This window comes from Anabrus simplex, chromosome 6 (assembly GCF_040414725.1).
Source record: "Anabrus simplex isolate iqAnaSimp1 chromosome 6, ASM4041472v1, whole genome shotgun sequence".
Lineage (NCBI taxonomy): Eukaryota > Metazoa > Arthropoda > Insecta > Orthoptera > Tettigoniidae > Anabrus > Anabrus simplex.
In genome coordinates, this window is record NC_090270.1 from 173,399,636 (window position 1) to 173,418,939 (window position 19,304).

Consider the following 19,304-nt stretch of genomic DNA (forward strand, 5'->3'; position numbering starts at 1 on the left):
CTAGATGGAACTTCACATTTGCCGTAGGCATGTTCATAAGTTTTTGTTCAATCAAGGCACAATTGAGGAGCAACTGGAAATTTCAAAAATTAGTCGTAAAATGTGTGAAACTATCCAATTTTGTGATTGTACCACTCCAACAAATGTTATTGAAAATACTTTTATGCCCTGATCAAAAATTAAGCTTCAATTTACAGTGATGTCAAGTTGAAGATGATTGCGTCATACCACCCGGTAGGTTCTAGAAGCTGGAGCCCTTTACTGAGCATTTCGTTTTTTATTTCATTATGCAAAGCCGTTAATAGGGTCAGAAATATGCCATTTGGATGAAATTCGTAATTTACATCAGAAAATGATTCATAATTTTATGAAGCGGTGTGATGCTTTGATGATCTTACATTCATTGTAATTAAGCTTCTCTTTGTCTATTATTCCTCTTCCAGGGCCGTAGTCTTCTAAAGACCGGCCATGTGCATTGCGCTCCACTCCTTTCTTTCAGTAGATCGAGGAGAACGTGGTTGCTAAGATTCCGGCTAAGTTGTTGAAATTTACTTCTCTTGAATATAAAGGTAATATAGAGACTGTAGTTGAACTAATGCCGAGCTGAATATTTCAAGTAAATGTAGGAGCATTAAAATTTACGGTGATCTGCAATCTTATTTGTTATAATGGTAGTCTAATGTGATATCCCTTGAAGGGAGATGGTCGTTTTTGCATATTAAATAATTATATATTGGACACAAGTTTAAAATAAACTTTGTCATCTTCACTGTAATGATGTGCCTTCGAGGGACACCTGCTCACTTTAGTTAAAACTAAATATTTTACAGATGTTTCGTCTTCCACGAGTCTTACGTTCTTCAGCTCTCAAACAGTTGGGTTACTCTCGCTGTTTTGCCAAGGATGTACGATTTGGTCCTGAAGTGCGAGCGCTGATGCTTCAAGGTGTTGACATTTTGGCCGATGCTGTGGCTGTTACCATGGGACCTAAGGTTGGCCTCTTTTTCTCCTCTTAAGAATTGTAGTATGGCTATTTCATGTTTACAGTTTTCAATAACCGAAAGGAAGGTGTAATTGATAGTACTAGTTTGATTCTCATTTAAGAATCCCGGTAGTTGGAAAGTTAGTTCCTGGAACTGAACGTTTTTGCATAGCCTGTTAATGCCAACTCATTTTTATTGATTGTTATTCTTGGCTGTAATCGAGCGTAATCGTCTTTAGAGGCAAAAAATGTTCGTTTATAGACTCCAATTTGTTTGGTTGGACTGAGTTGAATAGTGTCGAAGTAAAGGCGGCGACTTTACATGCTGCGATAAAACTGTAGTTGAGCATTCGAGGCACATAAGTTAGAGATCTAACATGGCACGGCTCGGATGGACTTTTCTAGTAATAAATAAGGGTGCCAACGTTGGAGGATTAAGGATAGAAGACCGTTGATCTGGATAGGTTAGGATGTAGTATAGACATCACCCTTAGGTGGTCTGGAAGCGGTATAATTTTCCCTTACGCAGCCCAGAGTTTTTAACATAACGAAGTGAAAATAATGCAAATTTTGCTTGGAATTCCTTTTAGGGGAAAGATGTGTTCATTGCGATATCTAGGAATCCACCATCCCGCCCCCAGAAGTACATTTACTTTTATAACCTAATAAGATCAGAACCTGCCATCGGCCATGGTTAAAGTAACTACTTGCATTCTCATTGGTCAACGTGAACAGAATGCGACGTCATTACCTTCAATGCTGATAAATACATTGCATTACGAACCCCGGCTGAATGAAAGCACAAAGGAAAAACAATGTAAAGGAAACCATGTGAAATACACAACAGCAGTAATTTAACTTAATACTTACGTTAAATGGTCTTGTCCAGGTTCTATCCTAACCGTCCGCACGTCCAGTCCAATCGTGTTTTCTCACGAAACTAAGAGCCTAGGGCCGCTTCACGGCTTCTAACTGTCTGCGCGGCAAGAACCAATCCAGATCAAAGGTCTAACCAATCGCCACCAGCTATTGAAGTATCACTCGTTAGTTCCTAAGTAAAGAGGTTTGCAGCGCTGAGTGCCTCTTAACATCCTTTCCGAGCGTATAAACAAACGAGTCGTTCCACACACAGCTGAATGTAGTGAGTGCTGGGCTGCGGAAGGTAAAATTTTAATATGGAAGCAAACAAAGGTGGTCTGGGGGCGTAAATCCCCTAGCATTGTCTGGAGTCCTGCTAAAGTATAAGAAAAAATGACAAAGTGAAAATAATACAGTTAAAACTGCATACCCACTTTGTGCTGTAGGTTATAGGTCCAATAAGGTGGAGGTTCCCAGTTTACAGACTTGCCAACATCGGCATTATACCGTTACTGAATAACACAAAAGTTAGATTATAGCTACAGAATAATTGATACGAAACATACCATAGAAAATAGCCATAGGCTATGTATCAGATTTGGACAGTTTTCATATATTTAAGAATGCTTCTAGGGGCAAGTCCCTTGCAAGCACAAAGGGATGATCTCTTTTCTATGCTATTTCAGGTAGCCTATAGTTTCAAGTCATTTTTCTATGCTTTTTCACCTGTGATTGCTGAACATAGTACCACCCATGCAGGCCCCTTTTCTCCCAGGTTTCTTGTGGCTTGGTGCCCTCCTTGGAACACCACCTTCTGGTGATACTCCCTGCATCAGCCGTAGATCACATTTGGTGGGGGGAGAAGAGTTTTAAATGCCGATCGTAAGCAATTTTGCTTTTAAGTTCCCAGTAACATTACTACAGGCAAGAACAGTAACTCTTTCCTTACTACACTTGTAGCCAGTTGCAGACGTTCTGGCTTGGGCTGCGAGATTTTTTGATGGCAGCATCTTGAAATTTAGCCCAGTCTCATCACAATTAAAAATCTGATCACTGGTTCATCCTTCAGCAAGAATTATTTCCTGGAATTCCTCTTTAAATTTCACAACCTCATCAGACTTAGCTGACAGTTTTTCCCCACCGATATTAAGCTGCTTAATGCCGTACACTTTTTTCCACTGATCAAGCCACCCAGCACTGGCAGTAAAATTGGAGTCTCCTTCATTAAACTCCTTCTGGAAATACACAGCCTTTTCTTGCAGAATGGGGCCAGATATCGGCAGGTCCTTTTCACGGTGTTGAGTGAACCAAAGAAATAGTGCTCAACGTACTTTTTCGTACTCAAATTTTTTCATTTTTCTAATTTTCCGTGCATCATTTGTTCTGGTAGAGCACCACTTTTCAGTATCTTTTTTTTCCCTGTCTCCCACTCTTAACACATCCAACAACATAATCTGAAGCCACTTTTTGAACAGTTTCCCCTTTGTCCAGTCTCTTTAATGCACTTAACTTGTCTTCCATAGAAACAATCGCTTTCTTCCGTATACTTGCCATACTCACAGAAGATATGAAAATAACATCCACACCAACCAATACTACAATGAACAATGACTGAAGACTCGCTGCACGTGTCCTTGAAGGAAAAATCCCGGTCCTACCGCAAGCGGTCAGGCCAGTGCTTGTTCCACGGTCGCACCCTCCACACTGGGTGTCCCTGAATTTAGTCTCCACCAAAAGTTACAATTAAGTGTACCAGTGTCGGATAACTCGGAATGTCGGATAAGCGAAGGTCAGATGAGTGAGACTGTACTGTACAATAAAACCTACCATGGTGAGCAACAACGGTAGAGGAAGGTGTTTAGACGCATTTGTGGGAGAAGATAAAGAACTGTGGGTTAACAGGATTGACTATGGAAAGAGACTCCTTTCCAAAACAGCCATTAAAGCAAGCAAGCAACCAAGCAAAAGAGATGCTAGATAAAGAAAAACAAAACTAACGAAAACAAAGTAAGCCGAGAAGTTAATAGACTACAAGAACTTCATAGAACAAAAATTCATAGTTAAGGGGAAAGTCATCATCTTCCAGGTATATTCTACCTTATGGCACTTCTTGTCATGGGATGAACCTCTTCCACTTTTGCCTGTCCTTTGCCAAGTTTTTCATATCCAAATATTTCTTTCCTTTGATATTGTCCAACATTTGACATCTTTTTTTCTTCCTCTTCCTCGTTTGCTTTTCACTGTTCCTTCTATTCATTCTTTCAGTAAACGATCCCTCAATGTCCAATCCAGTTCATTTTTCTCCTGATGATTTGCAACATACTTTGTTCTTCTCAAACTCTTCGTAATACCTTCTCATTCCTTACCCGGTCTTCTCATTTCACTTACTCTATTCTCCTCCATACCCACATCTCTATAGTGCCTCCAGTCTTCTCATCTTCCTTTTGCAATGTCCAAGTCTCTGCACCATACAGTGCTATGCTCAAAGTATAACATTAGCGAGTGTTTTCTTCAAATATTTGTTTAGTGGTCCACAAAGTAATTTTGATTTTATCTTTTGCTATGGTAATTCTCTTCTTAATTTGTCGTGCAGTACACATCTCTGATCATACTTCCCAAATACTTAGTTACTGACTTGCTCCATTTCTTTCACTCCTCTCCCAGTACTAATAACTTCTACCTCTTCCTCCAATTATATTTTTGGTCTTATTAATTCTCATTCCATATTCTAGTCTCATGTTGAGTTTAACATTTGCATCATTTCATGTTTGCTTTTTCCCATCACAACCATATCATCTGCAAATCTTATACATTCCACTTTCCTACCTCCCAACACAAACTCCACTTTTCCATTAAAACTTTCGATTATTTGTTCGAGATAGATGCTGAACTGTGTCGGTTATAAAGAGCAGCCCTGTCTTACCTCTTCCTAATTCAATTTCTTCACTCATCTTATCTCTTATTCTCATTCTTGCTCTCTGGTTTAAATACAAATTCTTTATTAGCCTTCTATCCCTCCAATCAACTCCATGTTTCTTCAGTCTTTTCATCAATTTGACTCATCTGACAGTCAAAAGCCTTCTTAAATACAGCATAAACCTTCGTGTTTTTTCTATATGTACCTGTCTCCTATCACCCTCAGAAGCCCATTGGCATCTCTTGTTCCAACTCCTCACCTGAAACCAAACTGTTCTTCACCTATAACTTTATTCAGCTTTCCATATATCTTTCTGTTGGGTGTCTGCAGTAAGACTTTGGCTGCATGTGATTACTCAGTGGTCCTATCTTCACATTTTTTGCTGTCCTGTTTTCTTTTCCATAGGGATTAAGATGATTTCAGCAAAGTCCTTTGGCCATTTTCCTGGCATGTATATCTGATTACATATACAATCAACTCAAAGCATGGAATGAGTTTGTGGATAAATTTGAATTAGACAGCAGAGGAAATAGGAAATTATTCTACAGGGTAGTAAAGACCAGAAGGTGTGAACAAGAGGATATAAAGGCAATAGAAGGTGACAGCGGAACCTTAGTGTGAGAAGACGAAATCAGGAATGAATTTGACTTTTTGTATATTCTCTAAATGGAGTAGCGAGCACTACATAAGTGAGGAATGCTGTTGTAGTAATGGGGTAAGTAACATAGAATTACATGGCTGGAGATAGAAAAGTCCATGAAAAGTATGAGGAAAGGAAAAGCAGTTTGAGTGGATGAGTTAACCTCTCAGCGTGGGATGAGTTTCACTACCTGGCTACCCTGTGCTGTGAGAGGAGTATTAGCACCAAGCATGCTACGAGTACAGGGTTTCAGTTAATCAGATGTAAATTACGAGTGGTTCAGTGAATTTTACCAAAATGTTCAGTATATTATTAGTGCATAAACACACATTTTCTAAGGTCAATGAAGTGGACGAAACTTCAGAACTTTCAAATCGAACAAGATATGGCTGAACCAATAGTAGCTAGTATCCAGATTATTTTAGAAATAAGATCTCAGTACAGGTTTCTGTACTGTGCTCCTTAACATACAAAATGCAAAAACTACATAATTTCCTCCAGTATACTTTCTTTTTCCCTTGATCGGAATGGAAATAACATTCGGTGTGACCACATGCCATGTTGAACATAAATATCTGCCTATTTTACTATCATCTTTACGAACTCAACAGTAAAAAACAACTGAATTTTTCACACAGGAAATAAGCAGTTCTTTGTAGCATTCTGAGACCCATAATTTGCCATTAACATTTCCCTTTGCCCTCTGTATTTATCCATGTCTTCTCACACAAACCCACCATCAATAACATTATGGCTGATATTTTCCTGTATATCAAAAACATCATTGTCAAAATCACTACTTTCACTCTCAAATTCTATATTCTAGTCCTTCCGTATAATCATTTGAAAAAACATAGTTAATTTTCGAATTCGCGTTCACAAAACTTTTAGCTGCCATGATTTCAACAACAGAACTTGTTGGTTTTTTCCAGACGCGATACATCATCATATGTAATTGATAAAATCTCAATAGATATATGCAACAAATGAAGGTTCGAGAAATATTTGCCAGATAGCACAAATCAGAAGCTGCTATGTGCGTGCAATATGTCACTCCAGGACAGAGCGTTGGGGAGTCTGCGTGCAGTGTACGGCACTCCACGTTGAGTGGTTAAGTACAGATATGTTGCGAGCAGCAGGAACTCGAGCAGTCCAGTGGTTATATAGACTCCTTAACACAGTATGGCAGGAAAACACTATCCCAGGAGACTGCAAGAAGGGTATAATCGTACCTCTTTTCAAGAAGGCGAGTAGATGGAAATGCATAAACTACTGTGGAATTACTCTGCGCTCTCATGGTCTAAAACTCTGGAAAAAACCGTAGAGTAGATAGGGAAATTGTAGAACCTTTATTGGAAGAGGAACAATATGGTTTTAGGCCTGGAAGAACTATAGACCTTATCTTTGCTGTCAGTATGTTAATGGAAAAGCACTGGGAAAAGGGAAACCACTTTTTCTTCTATTCCTAGACATCGAAAAGGCTTATGATAGCGTACCAGGTAAGCATATCCAAAAATAGCTGGGAGTTTGACAGTCTTACTGCAAAAGTCAAGATGCTGCACGATAAAACCAGAAGTTGTGTGCAAGTGGTTTGTGGGGTGGTTTGAAACAGGGAATACAGCAAGGCAATGATTCATCACCCCTCTTATTTATCAGTGATGAATTCCATAATAAAAGCTCTAAGAAGGAAGAAGCAGCAGGACTTGCAAAATTTTATCTTTGCAGGTGATGTGGTGATCTGGGATGAAACTGAAAATGTGGAGAAAAAGGTGCAGAAATGGAGTCAAGAGTTTGAGGTTGGATTTAAATATCAAGGCTAAGATGAAGAGAAGGGAGTTGACAAACCACAAATCAAGAGTAATTAACACCAAACTGGACAGTGTTTCAATATTTAAATACTTGAGTATTATAATATCAAGACAACCTAGCAAAGTATTAGATGGACAGTCAAATTAGTGAGGCAACTCAAATTTTACCAAGCAAGACAACTGCCGTGGGATAAACACGTACCATTAAAAGCTAAGATGACATTATATAAATCATATTATACACCTATCCTCACGTATATGGAAACTACCACATTAACGAGACTAGACAGCTCAAAACTCCAAGCTACAGAAATGAAGTTCCTATACACCGTGATACAGAAAACCAGGAAGGACAAGTTCAGGAATGAAAAAGTCAGAGAGGTGGGTATAGGAGACTCCCTACTACAGAGGATTCGGAAAGCAAGACAGAAGTGGTTTGGCCATGTAAGAAGGTTGAGTGCAAGCAGGACTGCAAGAAGAGAATATGAAAGAGAAGTAAAAGGAAAGACAGGGCAGACCCAGAGGAAAATGGACAGATCTGGTGAAGAAAGATGTCGAGGAGAGAGGATAAGCTTGGGAGAATGAGAACAGTGGTTCATGGACAAAGATGAAGGGGGCTTGTACACCACACCCGGGCAACTGGAGATGGTCAAGGATGATGACAGTTCGGATCCTTGCTGTCTGAAACTTAAAATCAGTTCAGCAAGGCAAGTGCTTTGAGCAAAAATTTAGTTCAGAGTTCCTGAAGAGGACTGTCAGCCACGAGTGTGTTCAACAACAGTCGTAATGTGTTCAGGATGTTGAAGGATGAGAAGTCACATGTTCCTAAAGTTCAGGTATGTCCAGTATTTAACAAGATTTCACATATGTAGCCCAAATAGAGTTGTTAATGAATTAGTACATGTTCTGCCACAAGTAATGCGTCGTAATGTTGCGATTCGATGCCAAATTTCTCCTGATTTTTTACTTTTGAAAGTTGGCACGTCTTATTTTTAAGAATGAAACTGAATGTGTGTGTTCAGACTATTGGAATTAGAAAATACATGCTAATGAGTAAGCCGCTGCTTGCAAAACGTCCGCGAAAATGTTTAAACAACATTGCTGTTTCATACAGATTTTAATGCTTCTTGTGAGTATGGTATCTTTCCCGACTTCTATGGAATATCATGTATAATGTTAGAAGAACAAAGATAAACTGAAGCTGTTTTGCATTCACTGACAAAAATCCGTCATAAGGAAAGGGTTAACCCTGGGCTCATTATCAGGAATAATAGCGAACATATTCCTTAACATTCAGAACAATTTCTTAACCAAAGGGTTAGAAAAGTTTTAAGGTGTGCAACTACACTGACCAGCAGCATTAATGGATCGTTTGAATTTTCTAAGGAAAGAGCATATTAAATTTTTAAAGATTTTTGTTTTATTTACATTGATCATCATGAAAAAAAATATGTAAGGTTATCTGTTATTGCTACCCTTATTTACTTAAATAATTTTGTCATTAAAATAATCAGTGTAAGTAATAAAACAAATGTTTCACAATTTAACAAGCTTTATTTGAAAATTCAAGTGATCCATAAATTTTGCTGGTCAGTGTAAAATAAGCTACAGAGCTGGTTACAAATGGAGGACTATAGAAGCATTTAGTTGATTCACAGAAGCTTACAGACGGAATGCTGAAAAGGCATAAGTGTACCATGAGGATGCATGTATGAGATAATGATCCATCATCTCGCAACATTTCCTTACGTATGTGCCTTCAGCATTTACTCAGGTTCAGCAAATAGCATAAGTCCGTTATCTGATAGTGCAAAGGAACAAATTTGTTTGGCCATACCTAGAGGAATGATTTTTTCGCATTAATTTCTGCCGTGCGCGTAGAGGCAGTGCGGCTGTGAGCTTGCATCCGGGAGATAGTAGGTTCGAATCCCACTATCGGCAGCCCTGAAGATGGTTTTCCGTGGTTTCCCATTTTCACACCAGGCAAATGCTGGGGCTGTACCTTAATTAAGGCCACGGCCGCTTCCTTCCAACTCCTAGGCCTTTCGTATCCCATCGTCGCCATAAGACCTATCTGTGTCGGTGCGACGTAAAGCCCCTAGCAAAAAAAATTAATTTCTGAACGATTTCGCGAAAAGGATACTAATTTTCGTGTTATTTCGCGAAATAGATATTGCCGTATCCCTTTAATTTCGCTTTAATGAAATTCTAAAATTAATCGTTAAGTTTCATTACTATCACTGATCGTTGATTGTGGAGGTTTAATTGATAGACGGGACATATCTGGTACATACTTCTGAAGCCATTTCTGGACTGCAGGGTTGTCTACCTTCTCCAGCGGGATGTTGGTTTTGAGTAGAATCGCTGTTGTTTCGTGAATAAATTCTATTTTTTCACTCTAGCTTTCTTCTGCATATCTAATGAGAGTTCTATTGTGGACTGCCTGGCGTGCTAAATTTACGTTCTGAATATTCCTTATTTAAAAAAAAAATGTTTTGAGACAGTGTATTTTTCCTCTCACTCGATACGAACATTACAAAATTTACACATTAAAATATTGCTTTCTGAAACGTATAAACCTTCACTCGCAAACTGTTTAGCTCTGCTGTGCACCATGACACTTGTCGAGCGACCCATGTTCTCTGTCTGTGATCAGTCACTTTCTTAATTTTACCTGACCAAGAAGCCGAAATACACCAGTCAATTGTGCTGCTTGTAGACGTCATTAGGTATTCCAGGATTGCACAATGCCGTGAGGAGACGGGCTGGGGAGGGATTATCAGCCACCAAAAGAACAACATTCCAAACATTTCGTTAGGCAAGAAGCCTGGAGCCAACCCTTTTCTTTGATGCCATGTCTTAGAGATTTTCCAGAACATTAATGATAACATATTTCTTTGCTGTTGATTAATCTTTGTTCGCTCTTTCTTTCTTTTCATACATAATCTTGGAACAAAATGTCAAGTTCGTTATTCACTACAGATTTCGGTGTAATATCGTGATATAATTGAATTTCGCTTTAAAATAGCCTTATCGCTTTAATTCGCGTACATAATATCCATATTTTCTTAATCGGGAACATATGATTCGTAAAGATATCGCAAAATCGCTTCAAATTATTTTTTGTTGCATTTATCGTTAATGCGAAAAAATCATGCCTCTAGCCATACCCAAGCATTTTGATTAATTTTAGGTCTCTTGCTTAGATAGCAGGGGCAGTTTAACACAATCTTCAGCACAAACTGTACGAAGTGGTAACTACAGTAGTGTGTAGAGTAGATATATCCTTGTTTTTATTGCTGTCACTGTGTAAATAATGTAGGATAGTACCATTTATGTTAATACAGGCAGAACCCCCTGTGGGTGGGAGACGCAGATGAATACACGCACGTTATCCCATACCTGTCGTAAAAAGACTAATATGGGCCCCAGGGGCTCTCAACTTGAGCGTGGGTTGGCGACAACGGGGCCCTTAGCTGAGTCCTGGCATTGCTTCAACTTGTGCCGGGCTGTTTCATCTATCCTGTCCAAACTCCCTTGGTCAACTCTTCTTTCCTGACCCCGGCGGTATTAGAGCTTTCAATGCCTAGGGAGTCTTTCATTTTCACGCCCTGTGTGGCCTTTGCCCTTCTTCATCCATTGCTTAGTTTTTCAAAGTGACGGATCCCTTCTTTATCTTCTTTATATCTCTAACCCCTGTGGGTGGGAGACTCAGGCGAAGAATACACCCACGGTATCCCGTCAGTTGCAAAAGGCAACTGAAATGGGCGACCAAGGGATGATTGAACTAGAACCATTAAACTACTTGTGATTAGTATCATGCGGGGAAAGCCATGTGTCACCTTTACTTGCGAGTAGTACCACTATATTAGATACACAATAGGTTTGTGATTAGTAGCAGCAGAGGGCGGTTCACTGTGGGTTTCCAGTACCTGTGATTAGTACCAAAATATGTGGATCATCATGGGCTTACATTGCCTGTGATTTGTACCATTATGTGAGAGACATCACGGGTCTGGATGTTGCCTGTGATTATAGTTCCGTTTAAGTTTCGATTTGACCATTGACCGGAAGTCGAACATTGGTGCCAAATTGTTAAGGGTACAAACAGCTGATTCCCGACTCAACACGAACGGAAATATATATACTCCAATATAAGTCCAGAATCACTTATTCATGTAAGATGAGCAACACCACGAAACATATTTAGGATAAGCCTATAAGATAGAAATATATAAATGGTTGAACAGAAAAAACAAAATGAAATGAAATTTCTACTCACCGTCTAGAAATGCTTGTGTTGCTGATAGTTCCAATTTCTTCTAAAGAAGGCAGAATACTACAAAGGGAATACACCCCTCATTTGAGTCTCTATCGGCATTGCCTTCGTCTGTTGAAGTTTCACTCTCCTGGCTATTTCCATCCACCACGTAAACTAGATACTAGGGCCTTTTGTTTCACAAGATGCAAGAGATCTCCCCCCCCCCCCCCCTTATGTTATTGCGAACTGAAATATTGTGCTCCTTCAGCTGCTCAATCAACTCATAATTTCTAGCTGCAAGTGTTGATGCTATGTCAAGAATGACTGAACTGGCAAAGACTGCAAAAAGAACTGAGCACAGTTGGCTGTTCAGTTCACTTAGCCTCAACCAAAAGACAGCTCATAAAAACTGAACTATAGAACCACTATATGAGAGACGCTGTTGCTCTGCGTTGGCTGTGATTTGTACCCACTGTGAGGAACACTACGGGATAGTAAGTCTTTTGATTAGTACTGCAACTTAGAAATGCCATGGTTTTACTTCGATGTGTCATGAGGGACCCTGGATATTGAACTCCTTTAGACAACAACCTTGATCGATTCAGGATAGTGCGGAAGCAATCCCTTTATCAGTAATATTGTTTCTGGGAAAGCGAGGCATGCAATGAGAAGGCTTCCACCTAACCAATTCTTCTTATTAAATTAGAATTAGGACCGGTTTTGGCCTTTCTGGGTCAACATATCTTACAAAGACAGGACCTAAAATCAAGTAACTCATGTTTATGAACAATCTATATTCTTACAACGTATTTTTAGGTGTTTTATGCATGTTAAGGTGCGTCCACACCAAGATGTTTTCGTTAACTTTGTTAATAAACATTGTTAATGAACAATGTTCATGAACATTTCTGTCTGTTAATAAACAAAATAGCGTGTTCATTAACTTTTCGAGCGTGTTGATAAACAAAATTTCTTTAACTTTTGTGAATGAAACTTTTCATTAACATTTCGTGTTTTCATTAACATTTCGGTTCGCACATGCGCAAAGACGCAATTAGATCACGCAAATTCATAGCGCGGAATACAATACTATTTTTTATTTTTCGAAATCGGCTGTCGAATCGCAAGTAACTCGTATACACCATACAAATACTTTAGTGAAGTGTAGGCGTATTTCTCTTACACTCTTACATGATCCTTGGTAGGAGTCGCCAGTCGCTAGGAATCTTATACTTTGCCTAACATTAATGCAGATGACATTCCGATAAATTTGTATCATTTCTTGCAATTTCAGACCCAATTACTGTCAACAAGAACTGAAAGTCTTGTGGGGACATTCTCAGAAAGTTTTCAAAGCATCATGGATTGAAAGTTCTGTCATAGGCCTAAGTGTCCACTGCAAATTTAATTCTAAACGCTTTTCCAGTATTTTTCTTTGCCACACTTTGCGTCTGCGTTTTTCTCTAATTGCACTCATTAAAATAATGAAAGCTGCAGCTGTATTTTCTTCTTCCTGACCCTATCCATTGTAACCTCACAAACAGATATTTTGGTGTGGACACAATGTTAAAGAAGTTTGTTAACAAAAGTTTATTTGGTGTGGACATAATGTTAAAGAGGTTTGTTAACAAAAGTTTATTAACATCTTGAGAAATGTTTTCGTTAACATTGTTTATTAACTTTGTTTTGTTAACATTGTTTATTAACTTTGGTGTGGACTAACCATTACTCACGAACAAGATAATATTGAAAGGGTTTTCATTAGTGTACAGGGTCTTTATGCTTAGCAGGGTCTTTCTCGCTTGACCTTGGCCGCCAGTGACGGTTCAGTTGCAGGCTACTATGCGTGCGTATGTATGGTAGAATACGGTGCTCAAAATCATTATCATGCATTTTACTCATTTTACAGTTTATGCTGAAAATGTTCCCCATGTGCTGCTGAAATAATCGGCATCTCCTAATGAAATTTTCGGTTACTTTAGCAAGTTCTTCAGCACTGATGGGTGCAACTGCAACTCTTATATTGTCTTTTAAGTTCATCTAGTGGGGGTGGGGGGTGTTCCCATAAACTACATTTAACATTTCCCACAAATAAAAATCACATGCTCTTAAATCTGGGCTACGAGGGGGGCCACAGATTTTTACTTACGATCCTCATACCAAACACACTTCAGTAAGGAGATAACGACCTTTACATCTATTTTTGTTTACTGAATCTGTACATTTGAATCATTTGGCCAGTTGTTTTATTGTCCGATTGATAGGAATGGGTCTCCCTGGAAATTCAGCTCAAAACTTTTGTCTTGTCCTAGCGCACGATTTTCTGCACTTAATGTAATTATTGTGCAGATATACACATTCACGTAACGAATATTTCACATACATTACAGCACTATACACAATAACAATAAAACACTATACAATACGACATACAGTACGCAGTAGCTTCATCGAACACCCTACTATCTCGGAGCTCAGCTCTCAGCAACTGCAGAAGTGCCGGAAACCGCGCGCGCCAGCGGCCGGTGGCAGCCTGTCATCGGCGGTAAAGTTCAAGCGATAGTCTCTGCCAAGCATAAATAAAGACCCTGTATAAGGCACACGGAACAGGAAGTGCAACCCACAACCCTCCACAAGACCAACAAATTGTGATTAATACACATGCCTTCTGTAATATCATCTATATTTTATAGATTTTTTTTTCATGTATGTTACTTATGTTACGACAATGTATACTAAGTTATCAGACTATTGTCCCCATTCGTGAACCATTTGACATGTCGCTATATGGCATTCCTTGTTGGATTTGGTAATGTTTGTATTACATGATATGTGATTGTAGGACCAGCTGATGACTTAGAAAGGTAGAGACCGGTCCTAATTTTAATTTAATAATAAGCATTGATTAGGTGGAAGCCTTCTTCTCATTGCATTTGTGTACAATATCAATACGGAATGAAATTTATAGATTGCGAAGGAGAGGCACTGCTTTTCAGATCTACTGATTGTTTTAGATTCATATTCATCCATTCATTATCACGTTTTGAATTCCGGTTAGTGGATGAATTTTATGCTTTTATATTGTCAGTGCATTTAGTCTCATTTTGTATCATTAGGGCCCGATGACCTAGATGTTGGGCCCCTTTAAACAAGCATCATCAAAATACAGGCGGAGATCTCTGGAAAAGGTGTGCTTTCTACTGAAACTTCGATTTAAGGTAAACCCCCATTTAAGGTTAAAATATCGGGTCCCTGCAAAAACGTTCAATAGGGGTTGTACTGTACAGTGAATGAGTGTCAAATCCTTCTTACAGTAGTAACCTGTTTTATCTTAACGATATTCTGTAGCTACTGATATACTTTCTAATTCACTAGGGAATATTTATTTCTATATTCACTAAAATAAGGTAATATATTGTGGTAAATAGAGAAGTGTCTGGGTTGTAAGAACTTCTAAATGTGCTTTGTCTAGTTTGTAATACTTCCAACAGTAAAATGTAGATAGCTCAATTCTTTCATTTTACGTACATTCTTTACTGTAGGAAGATAGGTTATGCAATGATTTTTCAAAAAAAAAAAAAATATTGTGGACTGATGCATTGCAGACTTAAATCTGTAATTTAATCCTCTTTGTCTTCATCTATTTGTGCACAAAACAATGTGCTGTTGGTATGTTGATGGCTTATAACAATGTAGTTCACATGCCTTACCTTTCGAAGGTGAGAGGTATATTTAATTAGCTGGTAGTTAGAAATCCTACTATGTAATGTCTATATATACAATTCCAGGTTAACACGTGAACTTTTCTGGAAAATAACATGAATTGTAGTGTTTCTGTTTACTGATGTAGATATTTTGTTAGTCTTAAATTGTAAAGGTATTGCTAGTGGTATGTCTTCATTAATTTTCTATCCTACTAGGGTCGCAATGTAATTCTGGAGCAAACTTGGGGGAGTCCTAAGATTACGAAGGATGGTGTCACTGTTGCCAAAGGTGTTGAACTGAAGGACAAGTTTCAGAATGTTGGAGCAAAGTTGGTGCAAGATGTTGCCAACAATACAAATGAGGAGGCTGGTGATGGTACAACCACAGCAACTGTTTTGGCCAGAGCCATAGCCAAGGAAGGTTTTGAGAAGATCAGCAAAGGAGCAAATCCAATTGAGATCAGGAGAGGTAAGCTGTTCATATGTTTAAAGGTGTTTTTTCTGTTAAAGTACCGTATTTACTAGTTTATTAGACCCCTCACATATTAGACCCCCCTGGCTTTTTCAGACAAAGAAAGTGAAAAAATCTTGCGTACAAGACCCCCCCCCCCCAGCTTAATTCGTCAGAGGACGATGCTGCTTCGAAGTGGCTACAAGCCGTACCTTGCAGCTCAGACACCTCACAAATTTGTGAATAATTTAGTCTTGACCCGCATAATACAAATACAAGTCCGTCGTGCAGTGCACTTGTTTCGTAGTTAAGAAATGTCCGCCTCCATAGTCTAGGCCTACTGCAGCTCTGACGTTGCATAGATAGGGAATAGTTTTGTGTCCGACCCACGCAATGCAAGCACGCATCAGTCATCCTATAATGTCTGTTTTTTTGTAATTAAGAATGTCTGCCAGCATAATGGTTGGCACACTAGCTGCAGTTTTCAGGGGTCAGAGTTCGATTCACGGTACCATACTGCCAGAGATCTAAGAGTGGCAGGAAGGTTGATATGTGGTAAAGATGGTGCATGCAGCTCCCCTCCATTGGGGGCGTACCTATAAAGAGCTGCACCACCTTGGGATGAGGAAAGGTTTATTTTAGTTGCGCAATATTCACTGTTGTTGCTACGAAGGTAGATCAGATATAAATGGGATTTTTGTTCCTGAACATCAACTGTTGGTAGGACTGGCACCACGCTTCTGCTATGCTTAGACAGGACCGTTATGAGTGGGGAGAGCGTGCTGTTGGATATTTCCCGCTGTTGCGTCAGTAACGCTCGTGATGTCGGAGCAACAGTTGAACCCCTCCACTGTGCAATGCATATTTATAAAACATTTTGCTCCTTAAGGAGTTACAGCGGCAGAAGTTTGCCAGAAATTGACTACACAGTTCGGTGATCAAACATTGTCAAGGGCGAGTGTGTTTGCCTCTCATTAAAAGTTAAGGAAGGATGAGAACCTGTGGAAAATCAGCAGCACGATCGCCGTCCTCAGACCAGCATTACATATTTAAACATTAGTGCGGTTAAAGACATGATCGACGGGCGAGAGTATCAGAAAATGCAGAACAGGTCAGAATCGGTTGAGCACGAGAAGCTGCGTTTTTCTACCTGCAGAACGGTTGAGGCTAGCTGTTGTAACAAAAATACCTAACTCGCAGACCCCTGCCCCAAGGCCGCATTCCTGGCCAGTCAGTCGGCACCACATTGTCCCACGAACTTCCTAATTAAATCGCGTAAAAATCCTGCATTATCCTTTCCTCAACTATTTCCTGGATCAACCATCCAGAAAATTTTGTCCCATCAGTGCTAAATCCTAGATTGTGTGCTTTTCAAGAAACTGTCTCTCAAGAAAGGACTGCTACGGCATACCTACAGATCTTGGTGTTAGTCCTGTCATTGCGATGCTACTTGTGGTAGATTGTTGTTTGGCTTGGCGTTATTAGTTTTTCGAAGAGTTGGGCTGTGCTGAACTGAAAGATATTTTCGTGGGGAACTGAAGTTTTGCCTGGTAAGTCTGAATGTAAATTATAGAGATTCTAAAGTCTTGTACCGGTAATTGTTTGAATCCATCCCAGTGATCTAACTTGTCTGCCTCTCACCCAGAGGGCATGGGCTCGATTCCTGGCTAAGTCGGGCATTTTTACCTGGATATGAGGGCTCGTTCCAGGTCCACTCAGCCTACGTGATTACCTTAGAGGGGCCATCTAATGGTGTGAACAAGGAATAACGGCTGATAAGTCGTCACACTAACCATGCGTCACCTAATCTGCACGCTTCAGGCTGAGCAGTAGTCGCTTGGCAGGCAAAGGCACATTGGGGCTGTAGTTTAGTTTGTTTTAGGAGTGCTTGCAAGATTATTTATTTTTGTGATGTTTAGCCAAATTCTTGATGGTTCATTCGTTCCCAGATTTTCAGTTTTCCTGTGTTGTATTTTTCTCGTCTGTAGTCCATCCAAAAGCGGAGAATCGAGGTTCCACTGTATTAGGCATAGTCCATCTGTTGTATTGTCAAGTACCACTCTTGTCTTCATGTTTCATTGTTGTTTCTCAGTTAAGTTTACTGGCATAGTTAAATATTTAAGTTATGGAGAGATGTGGGGGTACGCCTGGATTTAAACTCGGTAATAAAATATGCCTGAAGAACATGGCAACAGAGCTGCTGGGAGAGTATTCAAAGAGTTTAATGTTCGCTATTGGCGAGTCAGACCTAAGGCAAAATGCTGGTTAATAGAGCAAATGCCTGAAAAGCCTTACATCTGATATGTTTATGACATTAGTAAATGGCAAGCTGTGCTAGAAACCACCATGAACAAGTAAGGCATTTGGAGGGCCTAAAACTGGTAAGTTTGGATCTATAGATTCATAACACGAAAGGGATTATCTGGGAAGGTGAACATCTGTCAGAGAATGCCAAGTGATTTCAGTGACAAACTTTTTAAACGCCATGTGATAGGAAGCTGTTTACTTCATGACTGTATCGGTGAATTCAGTCAAATCTTTTTCAAATCATTAGTAGGATTAATAAAGGAAGTCTTATGAACGACCTAAAAAATATCCACATTATTTTCGACAAATTAGAAATCACAGAACGGAATTTAAGTGAAACAAATGACCAAAATAATCTAAATGAGCATATAAGTAAATAAATAGAATGGGTAAAGAGAAGATAAATCACACGAACAAGTAAACACACATCACGGAAGCACAGCTAGTACTCCCTCCCCCTTCGTGAGACGTATTAGATGACGACGCTACCTCGCGTCGTCGTGTACACGAAAACGGTCCAAAGGCAGCGGAGTATAAACACCATTCCAGAAAGGTGAGTTAAAGCAATATACCACTTATCACCACCTTTCTGAGGTCAAGCTAAGATAGAACAATTTCGTTTGACACATTTGAACATTTTACAATCTTTCTGCTGGTTGCAGATCCTGAGGCAAGCTGCCCAAATCTGAAGACCACTAATTGACGCAATTTAATAGAGAAGTCACCATATGACCATTGTATATTAACACTTCAGCACAAATCGATTCTTTGCAAACAGAGTTTAGTCTTTTCCAATTTGATGGATTCGTCTTTGACTAAGCATGAAAGGGCCGACAGACTTTGGTTCAAGATATCGAAGATCATTGATGCTTCAGGAGTAAGGAAAGACCCTTCACTGAGTAAGCTAATGATGGCTATTCTTATGGTATCCCATAGCAGTGCTCAAGTGGAAAGAGTTTACTTTCGTGAGGAAGAACACAACCTGGTACTAAAAACAAACTTTAACCCTAGAACTGCTGCAGGTTTTTCTGTCAAATGCTGCAGTTATTTTTCTCAACATACACCATGAAAATAAAATCGTGCCTGTAATCACACATTAATCCTAATAAATCCATATTATATACCAATAGAAAGCTAAAAGACTGATCTAAATGAAGATAATACAAATAACGAAAAATATTGCCACGATTTCTAACTATCGTAAAATGCAATTAAAAATTTTTTTTTTGACAAAGGAAACTGTTGGAAATATTTTGCTGAAATAAAGGAATTTGTGATAGATAATTTATTTGTGAAATGAACAAGTATTTTCTTACGTATTCCTCCACAGTTATCCACTTTTCATTTCGTTTGCAAAATAAAACTCAAATTTTCAT

At 39.2% G+C, this 19,304-nt stretch overlaps 1 protein-coding gene across 1 annotated transcript in view; it reads left to right on the forward strand.

The window, feature by feature from the left end:
* Positions 1–415: 415 nt before the first annotated feature.
* The window catches only part of Hsp60A (Heat shock protein 60A), a 107,233-nt gene continuing 88,344 nt past the window's right edge, over positions 416–19,304 (forward strand). The window contains exons 1-3 of the mRNA XM_067150065.2: positions 416–569; positions 831–992; positions 15,387–15,639. Coding sequence (XP_067006166.1) covers positions 831–992; positions 15,387–15,639 — 415 coding nt within the window. The 5' untranslated portion in view covers positions 416–569. The remainder of the gene's footprint in view (positions 570–830; positions 993–15,386; positions 15,640–19,304) is intronic.